General features: G+C 42.9%; 1 protein-coding gene across 1 annotated transcript; it reads left to right on the forward strand.

Annotated features, from left to right (window-relative positions):
• Positions 1-7452: 7452 nt before the first annotated feature.
• Positions 7453-9173, forward strand: LOC147449432 (B-box zinc finger protein 25-like). The gene is made up of 3 exons (XM_086521880.1): positions 7453-7750; positions 7867-8286; positions 8405-9173. Exons 1-3 carry the CDS (start codon positions 7553-7555, stop codon positions 8705-8707), a joined length of 921 nt encoding a protein of 306 aa, XP_086378006.1. The 5' UTR covers positions 7453-7552; the 3' UTR covers positions 8708-9173.
• The last annotated feature ends 771 nt before the right edge of the window (positions 9174-9944 follow it).

Here is a 9944-nt window from a genome sequence, read left to right on the forward strand (position 1 = left end):
TTGAATTTTGTTAAAATTCCAAAATTTTTGAAAAAAATCCACCGTCTGATCCTTCTGAAACATGGCTTTACACCATATTTCATGCTTTGTTGAGTGCTTGACACCTCCTCTAGTTGTAATTCCATGGGTGTCAGTCAAAGAGATATCCACACCTAGCTGAGAAAATCCGCCGTCTGATTCTAAAACTGTTTGGAAAAATCCGCCGTCTGATTCTGAGACGGCTGGAAAATTCCTCCATCGAGTACCAAGATGGAACTACCCAGTATCCTTCCACTGAACCCGCTTCCTTTTGCCCTTAGGTCTGGATGGTGTCTCTGAAGTCCCAGTGCCAGTATTGTCCTTCTGAATGAGTCTATAAATGGCCTTTGCTCAAGCTGATCCCACCTCAAGCTGATCCCGCCTCTCTGTGGTCATTTCTACTCCATAAGGCGTGAGAGGATGATAAGTTTTGGTGTCGGGATCATAGAGCGTGCGTTTGCCCTTCGTGAGATGAGTTCTGGCCAGTTTGTGACAATGCAAGGCTGTATGGATCCATCCTTCTGGAAGAGGCTGATTAGTTCTGATCCTAGCTTCAAAAAGAATCTCAGCCATCTCTCTATACTCGGGTCCTAGACCTGGTTTAGCCGTAATGTCCTTTTCAAGCACTTTAGAGGACTCAACAATGAGTTGCAGTAGTTGGTTAGTGATCTTAGTGAGACCTCTGAGCTGAATTTTCCACTATCCCATACACAGTTTAATCCTCTGCACCTCATCTCTTAACTCCTGGAAATCATTCAATTGGAGAGCGTCATTGAAAAGCTTTTGCCAGGTTTTCCATTCCACAGTCGATCGCTCATACCAATCTTGAAGATCATCAGTAATCTTGAAGTATGTGAGCCGATCTACTAGTTCTGTGTGTTGAGGATAGAGTGCTGGAAAAAATCTTGGCAACTCTTTCTCTCTTGCTAGTAAAGCATACAGGAGAACTGGGGAATCAGACGCAAATTCTAAAAAATTAAGGACAACCTGGTTCTCTTGCTGCATCATCTTTCTGGTTACCTTAACCAGCTGAAATAGTCATCGGAGAGCAGGTGCCTGTTCTCCCACTGACATTCCAGTCTGAGGTCCCTTGTTGGTGGTAGTCTGATCTTCAAGAATAGCTCGCACCCTTTGATCCAGAAGTCCCCTAGCGATCTGCATTTGCACTAAACCTCTTTTAATTGACTCCTGACATCCTTCATACATCTATATGTTGGCTTGTTCCCCATCAGAAGTTCTACTTCTATGGCTAGGAAACTACAATCTACAGTAGAATGTCATTGCCAATGTGGATTAGCTACTCTCTCTTCAGCAGTCAATATCCATTCAGGCACCCTTTCTAACGGTTGTATTGTACTGGGATGCTCAGGCAGTTGACAGACCTCCTAATCATGGAAAGCAGTTGATTTCCAATGCTCAACCATTTCCCTGGCGCCAACATATAGTCACTGAAATCACTCCAAGTTAGAGATAAGATCATCATCCTCCAGATACCATTTGGTTATAGGAGCCTACTGATGTCTCAATTTCTTATTCAACGTGATGAGTTGTAATGAATTTTGCCCATCACCTACTATACCCTCAGTCACATCTTTGCCTTTCCCTTTAGCATATCTACTGTGTTGTGACTGGGTTGCTAGTGATTTTCCAGTGTTGCTGGGTTGTTGCTTTCCCACTGCTGATCACTCGACTTCTGCCCTTCAGACTGGTCTGGTTGGTCTGCCTGAGACTGATCATTTCCTCTTGTTGTCCCTGCACCACCAATACCAGGTTCTAGAGGTGAAGATGGAGGAGAGTCATCATCATCATCATGATGCCCTTCTGTTGGTTCATCCTCCTTCTCTGCTTCTTCTTCCTCCTTATCATCATCCTTCTGTTGTTCAATATAACCAAGGATAGCTTGATTTGCCAGAGCACTGTTATTTTCAGAAATTTTATCTTGCAAATCACTCTGCATTGTCTCCATGAGAGCCCTCAAGTTATCCATGTTGAAAACAACATTCCCTTATGGATTCAAGATCTCAGCCAGATTATTATAGATTTATCTTTCTATTAATGTGGCCTTCAGAGCAGTGTGGTTGGTCAGTAAGGAGTTGAACTCAACTCTCTTCATTCTCAGCATAGTTTCAAACCTATTAGCAGCTCTTTCAGCTTCTGCCTTTTCTTCTCGTATGGTTCGTATCTCAGACTCCACCTTGTCAAGCTTACTTTGTAACTGTTGAATAGTTCTAGCTGACTGAGCTTCAAGGATACTGTGGTGCAAGTTTTGGGCTACTCCCCCTTGCTCCAGCTTTTCAATCTACTCCTCAGTCTCCCTCAGTTCAGTCTTTACCTTAGTTAGTCTCCCTCAGTTCAGTCTTTACCTTAGTTAGTTCATCTTCTGACCCTGCAGTATCCAACATTTGTCCCATGCAATTGAAAATAGTGTTCCATGATGACTGAATAAGTACGGAACAACCATCCTTAATTGTTGCCGGGTCAGAGTCAGTTGGCTCATAGACCGTGGCAGGACCTAGGCGTCCCGTGAGACGATGAGTCTGCATCTGCTGTAACCTATCTTTCTTTGTCAATAGCAGGGATTCTTCACTGTATGGGACAGAAACCCTGCCAAGTGGACTTGGAGATGCTAGTACTTTGCCCTTATCAGTCTGGTCTGTTGGCTGCTCAGGACTGGCCCTTTTTGATTGGTCTTGTCTAGTAGTGGTGGTTGCTGAAATCTGGCCTGCTGGCTGGCTAACTCCACCAGTGGTTTGGACAGTATGATGTTCAGTCTGTCTAGCTTAAGTCTTTTCAGTAGACACTGTTTTGATTGACTTTCTAAATAGAGCCGTGCTTTTGGTCAGTGTTGGCCTTGGCCTCTTTGAACTGCCAGCTTCCTCTTGTATAGACTTTCTCTTTTGTCCAGTGGAAACTCACTGGCTTCCCGGGGCTTCTTCATTAGATGATAATTCCACATTCTAGGATATTGGGAATGGCTTCTGGCTCCAAGCCATTCTCACCTGATCATGGGCGTCTAGAGAAGTTGCCAAGTACAGAAACTGCCAAACATACCAAGCCTTGAGACTTCAACTTGGCAGTTTGCTGAAGTAAATTATGCGACAATATCTGACAGAGGTTGATATTGACTTCAAAATCCAATCTCTTTGCTAAAAGCATAGCAAAGAGTTTCTCTGACACATATGTCGGATTATTTTTCAGGCTCACAGCTTTAGCCACAAATTGATAAGCAGCAGAAACGTCCAGACCTGCTACTGGAATCCCTTGTGCACTGTCTTTTCATCTCCTTTTGGCAGCGTCATCTTCCTTCAAAGATGCACTGATCTGCTCTGTGGTTGCCACAGATGGCTTTGGCTCATTTGGCATTTTGAAGAAAGCAATGTTCTCTAGAGTAACTATCACTTTTCTACCATAGACCACAACACTTCCATCTTCAGCATTAAAAGAATCTAGGACTTGCCTTATGATGGCTGTGTCAAACTCAATCCTTGTGGCTTGTAGAACCACATGCAAATCCCATAGTTGGATTAAAGCCTTGTCTTTCTCAGTAAACACATAACGCTGAATCTTATTATGCGGAATGAGTGGAAGATTTGCCTTTGCAACAGTAATAAGAGCTTGGGTTTCATGGATAGCCTCGTGCATCTTCTCCGACATTTTCCTACCCATACACCGTGAGGACGATGAAGCAGTAGACGAAGAAGAATATGACATACTTGATTCGTCGAACTCGTATCCAGGTGTGGCTGGCAAGGATAAGCGACAATCCACAGTCTCCTCAAAAGAAGAAGTTTGCGGCTGTAGTGAAGAAACTTCAGAGCTCGACGATGGTGAATGGACAACAGAAGGTAAGCGTCGCACAGGAGACTTGTGAGAAAAAACGCTTACTCGCCTTACTGTTATACGCGTTCACGCCATAAAGTCTCCACCACTTACGGTTCCTAGAGTTACATGCATCGAAAGTGACGTGGTAGACATGCATTGGACAAGAATTTCACTCGTCTTTGAAATGATTACTACTGATATTCCATCTGGCCGTTGGTCTCCAAAAAATTGGTGTCCATACTTTTCTGGTTCTGGTCTGGACAAGGTTTTATCACACTGGCGCTGTTCTGGCTTTTTGACTGGTTCTGCAACTGGTTGTACATGGAAAAGACCTAAAATAGCTGATTCTGGATTTTCCTGGTCTTCAACTCCCAGACCTTCAACTCCTGTTTCCCTGGCTTCTGAATACTAGAGATTGATTTTAGCTCCATTATATACCTCCGGGAACAATAATCCAGATAGATCTTTCAGCGTTACCGTTCCATTTTAGAACACCCAATCAACTTCAAATGGTCCTGCCCAGGCTATCTTTAAGTTTGGTTTCTTAGGGCCTAATTTGGACTGATATAATAGAACCAGGTCGCCTTTCTGAAACTCTTGAACCTTAATTCGTCTATCATGCCAGTGTTTCCCTCTTTGCTGAACAATTTCTTGTTCCAGCATAGCCCTCTGTCTCAGCTCATCTAACTGGGTTAGCTCTTCCAGTCTGTTCTTCAGATGGTGATTAAAATCTAAACCATATCCTATAGCCATTCTGAGACTGGGTCAAATGCTTATACGACAATCAATGAAGAAAACTATCATACCCCTATCTTACATATAAAATTTAGGTTTGTCATGATCAAATTGAGTAAAACTAGTCAAAATTAGCATAATGACTAGCAACGTACTAAGGAACCACTTCTGTTGATAACTAGATGTATCCTCAATTTGTTTTAGTTTGACTTTCAAACTATGTGCCCGATCAATCTATACTATGGCTATTTATCCAATTTTGACCCATCCAAAGCTGATGTAAATTAACCCTTGAACTTCTCCAAATCATCCCTTATCTATGACCGGCTTGATGCAAAATTTGATGTGTGAACTGATAAAAAAATTCTCCTAAATTCATTCGAGTTCTAGTGCATATTGGTGACCAATCGTTACAAGTAATGAACGGGGTCAAGTCCCCACCCCCCATAAATACGATACCCCCCTCCCTTATTTTTAAGCTTGGGGGATAAATTATTGGGGGCCTACCCCTAACTTATACACTTATGTAACTTGTAAAACAATCCCCCTCCCCTGCACTTACGTGGTGCGGTAAGTTTTCCATGGTGAATCCCCTGGGGTTAGAGTTTACAGCTACTGGTGATTCATTAGTTCAATCAGTAGGACTGGAGGAAAGATAGAAACTGAGCTAGAACAGTTATATGAACTGGAATACATCTAATGAGAATTAGACAAGCGGAATGACTAGAATTAGTGTTCAGATTCAAATTCAAATTCAGATTCAAATCCAAAAGAAATGGATACAAAGTATATCTGGTTGAAGTGTACTTGACTATTGTATTAGGAATTACAGAGTAATAGTACAAGTGGGGATAATGTAGCCTAGGAACAGCTTCAGGACTACAATCACACACTAAGAGTAGGAAGTCAAAAGATAAAACAACCCAAAAGTACAGCCAACAATTGCCAACCCGATTACAATGTAATGGGTCCTATTTATAGCTTCTTGGAGTTACTGTGGTAACCATCATGGTAATTACTGAATGATCCGCTGCTTGGCTTTCCAAGAGCTGGTTTCCACCTAGTGAAACTGCCTCCGCCATCTACAATAGGACATTCTTGCAACATGGCCGAGAGTGTGTACGTGTATTCTCGAGGCCTTCAATGTTGAAGTTAAGATGAATCTCTCTCTCTCTCTCTCTCTCTCTCTCTCTCTCTCTACTCTCTTTCCTCTCTTACTCAACTCAAATGCACAATTTGTCCAGAGAAAATAGCCTCTGTGTTTTGATTTTAGACATACTTGCACTCCAAACCAGCTAATAGAATCTTTTACAAAGTCGTAGAGCTCAAAGAGATCTCTGTTTTGATAAAAAAGGGTTTTTGAATCCGAGTTTTATAGCTCAAGTTATGAGCAAAACACTGACCTGCTATCAATCTGTTACAAACTGAGCAACCTACTTCTCTCTCTCTCTCTCTCTCTCTCTCTCTCTCTCTCTCTCTCTCTATCTCTCTCTCTCTCTTTGAGCTTAAAAAAAACTCAATCTATCTCTTCTTGTGGCTTGTGGTGATATGTGAGCTCTACAAGCTCACAATGTCTCCATAGCTATGGAAGCTTCGGGCTTTGATGTGTTTGCCGATGTAGCCAACGCGAAGCTCATCGAGAAGAGAAAAACGTCGAGAGAGGAGTAGCACCACAACCTTCAAATCTGATGCCAATTGTAGAGTGCACGATGGATGCGGAGTGAGAGGGAGAAGAAGAGCAAACACAGAGTGTTGGTGGAGCTCTTGGTGAGGGCTGGAGATGCCTCACTACGCCTTGCTTTTCTATACGAGCAAAAGAAGAGATAAGGTTAGTACGGTCGGTGTGATGGGTGTTCGACCAGTTGGCTTGAACCCTAACATATCGTACGTCATAGCAGAAGAGTAAAAATTGATTGGGTGGAATTAATTCCACCTTACTACCACCCCTTGCATGCAGCTCAAAGAAAAATACGTTGATAAGCCTTTGGCTACAATGACGGCATTAATGGTTTGAGTTGATACCTTTAAGTGCCTTGTAGTATCCAAAACTGATGCTGATACATTTATGTACAATTCCACCTTGTCATACAAACAATGTGAGCTTTGGGTTTTTTTGTTTGGTGAGAATTTTCTAGCAAGCACTTGTTGAAATCCAACGAGCAGATTTCAAAAAGATTTTAGAGAGAGAGAGAGAGAGAGAGAGAGAGAGAGAGAGAGAGAGAGAGAGAGAGAGAGAGAGAGAGAATGCATACCACAAACCTATTTGATCTCTTTCATTGACTCTCCCTCCCTCTCTCTCCATCTCCATCGAGAGAGAATGGATGAGAGATAGATAGAGAAAGAGAGTTGGAGAGAGAGAGAGAGAGAGAGAGAGAGAGAGAGAGAGATGTATATAGTTGTGTGTGTGCATGGTTAGGTGGTATATTGGCTACCTAAATTTGGAGGGCTAGCCAATGCTTGTTGTTACCTCACTTTGCATGCGGGGTAAAACCTCATGTGCTAGCCTGAATTGTTTTTTACTAGCTTGCATACACCATGCCATTTCCATGGACTCTGTTTCATTGTTGGCAGCTAGCTGAGCGCCAAATGCAAGATAGATTTGGACATGATGGTGTCTACCTCAAGTTTTGTTGGGGAATTGCTCACACCGCTCTTGATGGTGAATTTCTATCGTATGGAGTCAGTTTTGTGCGTCTTCATCAGCTTAGGAAATTTCATCGGAAGAGCAGAGTTCATGCTACCCAATTTCATTGGCCAAATCAGAAATGGCAATGTGTATTCTAGCTGCCATATTTTGGACACCCGCCCATTTCCAAATGGAGGTGTGTAAACAAGAGTGTGACATGGCTGCAAGCTTGTGGTGGAACGCGAAAGTGGGGATTCGGGATTTGCTCCTCCCTCGCCACACACACACACACACACACACACGGAAGCACTCACGAGCTCGAACGTTCTCCCTCTCTCATATGCGGCAAGCATGAGGGTGCAGTGCGACGTCTGCGAGAAGGCGTTGGCGGAGGTAGTGTGTTGCGCCGACGAGGCAGCCCTTTGCCTCTCTTGCGACCAGCGGGTGCACGCGGCCAACAAGCTCGCCAGCAAGCACCAACGCCTCCGTCTGCTTCACAACAACCCTAACGGCAGCAATTCTCCTCTGCCCCTTTGCGACATTTGCCAGGCAAGACAACCTGATCTTTTCCCAATGCGCCTCTGCTTGTTGCGTGCATGTGTGTTTACAAGCTGAGGTTGTGATAAGCTGGGGTTGCCTTCTTGACAGATTTCTCATTCTTGCAGGAAAAGGGAGCTTTCATCTTCTGTCTAGAAGATAGAGCTCTTGTTTGTCGAGATTGTGATGAATGCATTCATGCTGTGAACACACTGGCCGCGGGTCACCAGCGGTTTTTGGCCACGGGTGTTCAAGTAGCCCTAGAGAGCGAACAACAACATGCAGATAAAGATTCTCATTCGACAAAACCTGAGGCACCCGGACCTCAAACTCCCTCTGATGGAGTTCCTGTTGCCTCAATGTCTGCAAGCAACAGCTCCTTTGTCACATTATCCAGCACAAAGTCATCCGAGGAGTGTGTAGAAGCCAAGCTTCAAGACAATGTTCCAAACTCTGAAAAGCATATGGAGGAATGGCAAAACATTCAGAGTTTGGATCTAACAGATCTTGTTTCTGGTTATTCGCTTGCAGACATGGAGTTCTCAAAGGTCAAATTTTGAATGTAGAGCACCCAGTTGAAATTTAAGCTTGCATTGTGTGTGCATGCTTGTATGAAATGCGAATAGATGAATTGCGTCAATTTGATGCCTATCTTTGTGATTGTAGACGGATTTGGCGGCACTTAGCGACCAGGACTGGTTGACAGAGCTTTCTGTCTTCGATGAGTACGTATGTAGGGACTCTCTGGCAGAGGTCCCGCAAGTGCCATTCTCAATCTACACAGCAAACATGCAAGTGCTAGAATCAAGCTCGAAGGGAAAGCAACGAAGGGATGGTGTGGGATCTGTACCAGATATTGATGATGTATCTGTACCAGATATTGATGATGTATCTGTGGTTCCCGACCTCATGTCATTTGCTTCTCAGGCTCCGCGTGGGAAAAGACAGAAAAGTGTTTATGGGTATTGAATTTGCCACTCTTGCACATTGGTTTCGAGTATCTTCACCTCAAACACAAGAATAGATTGCATTCCTTTAGAATGCAAGGATTGACTGCGATACATTCTTGTTGATCAGTGAGTTGAGTTCTATGATTCAGGAGAACTTGTTGTAATCAGTATCACATCCTAATGTGTGACGCGGATATGAGTTGAAACGAGGTGAGTCGAAGTTAATACTCATGGCAGCAAATCGTGATACAGATTTTTCATTAGAGCTTGTAATATATATTAACAATGAGGGTAAATGTAATCAGCTTCTGAGCTGCTTGATGGCATTCCTAGGATTTTTCTCCTCACTCAGTGTGGAGTATTGAAGGGGATATGGGTCTGACTTTATTTCAAAATATATAGTACTGAAGATGTACAGTACAATATATGTTGTTTCTTGCTGATGACAAAAGTATTTGATCAATAGTTCAAGTTAGTGTGGTTTATGCTGGTTTTTCATTTTTGGTTTTTCGATCAGCTGTCTATCGTGCTCAGCTCCAAGAGGGTCAGATGAATGGTCAAAGGGTGTAAGTAATATTTTGATGAAGCTGATTGCGAAGGATTGAGCTTTTGATGTGGAAGACGCCTTTTTGCAGTTTTTGGTCTGAATAGTCCGAATTTGGATATCATAATGTGGAATTATGCTTGCTTCCATTTTGTATACATATCACAAAAGTTTAGGAGGTAACAATTTAACTTCACGAAGAAATAATTAACATGAAATTGATGACCAGATCATACCTTAGCTTGAAGAAAGGCCGTCGGCTTTTTATCAACACTTATCTAAGAAACTCAAGAAGTCCTTGGGCTAGTTGGTGTGGTTTTCTGCTTATCAATATTAATAGATATCAATGCAACATAAAAATCCTTGGAGTATACACAAGAAGATTTAGAACTGTTCTCATGTAGGAAAACAGTCTTTTTCAATGTTTTTCGTACCACCAGCCCCCCCACCAGGGCCGGTAGTCTGCCCCCAATCGTACCTAGCTAGGTATGAGGTGCCTCCCTCTCGAAAACTCATAATGTTGAGGTAATTCGCAATGTGGGAATTATAATGAGAATTTGTCCAAAACTTCTTGTGGTAGTGAGGTTGCTATAGTTGATGGCTTTACATGCATGTATGCTTACACGAGCATGGCCTTTGAGACTTCCGTCAATAGTCATTTGGCTTAGTGATCATAAACTAAAATCACCTTCCAAGATGCTCTATCACTATG

Source organism: Adiantum capillus-veneris, chromosome 10 (genome assembly GCF_014529385.1).
Source record: "Adiantum capillus-veneris isolate H3 chromosome 10, ASM1452938v2, whole genome shotgun sequence".
Taxonomy (NCBI): domain Eukaryota; kingdom Viridiplantae; phylum Streptophyta; class Polypodiopsida; order Polypodiales; family Pteridaceae; genus Adiantum; species Adiantum capillus-veneris.

What these genes read in the sequence shown, in the direction of transcription:
- LOC147449432 (XM_086521880.1), top strand. Translation starts at nt 7,553, where the DNA reads ATGAGGGTGCAGTGCGACGTCTGCGAGAAGGCGTTGGCGGAGGTAGTG. An exon ending in CCCTTTGCGACATTTGCCAG is followed by an intron (nt 7,751 to 7,866) that starts GCAAGACAACCT and finishes TCATTCTTGCAG; the next exon opens with GAAAAGGGAGCTTTCATCTT. An exon ending in CAGACATGGAGTTCTCAAAG is followed by an intron (nt 8,287 to 8,404) that starts GTCAAATTTTGA and finishes TTGTGATTGTAG; the next exon opens with ACGGATTTGGCGGCACTTAG.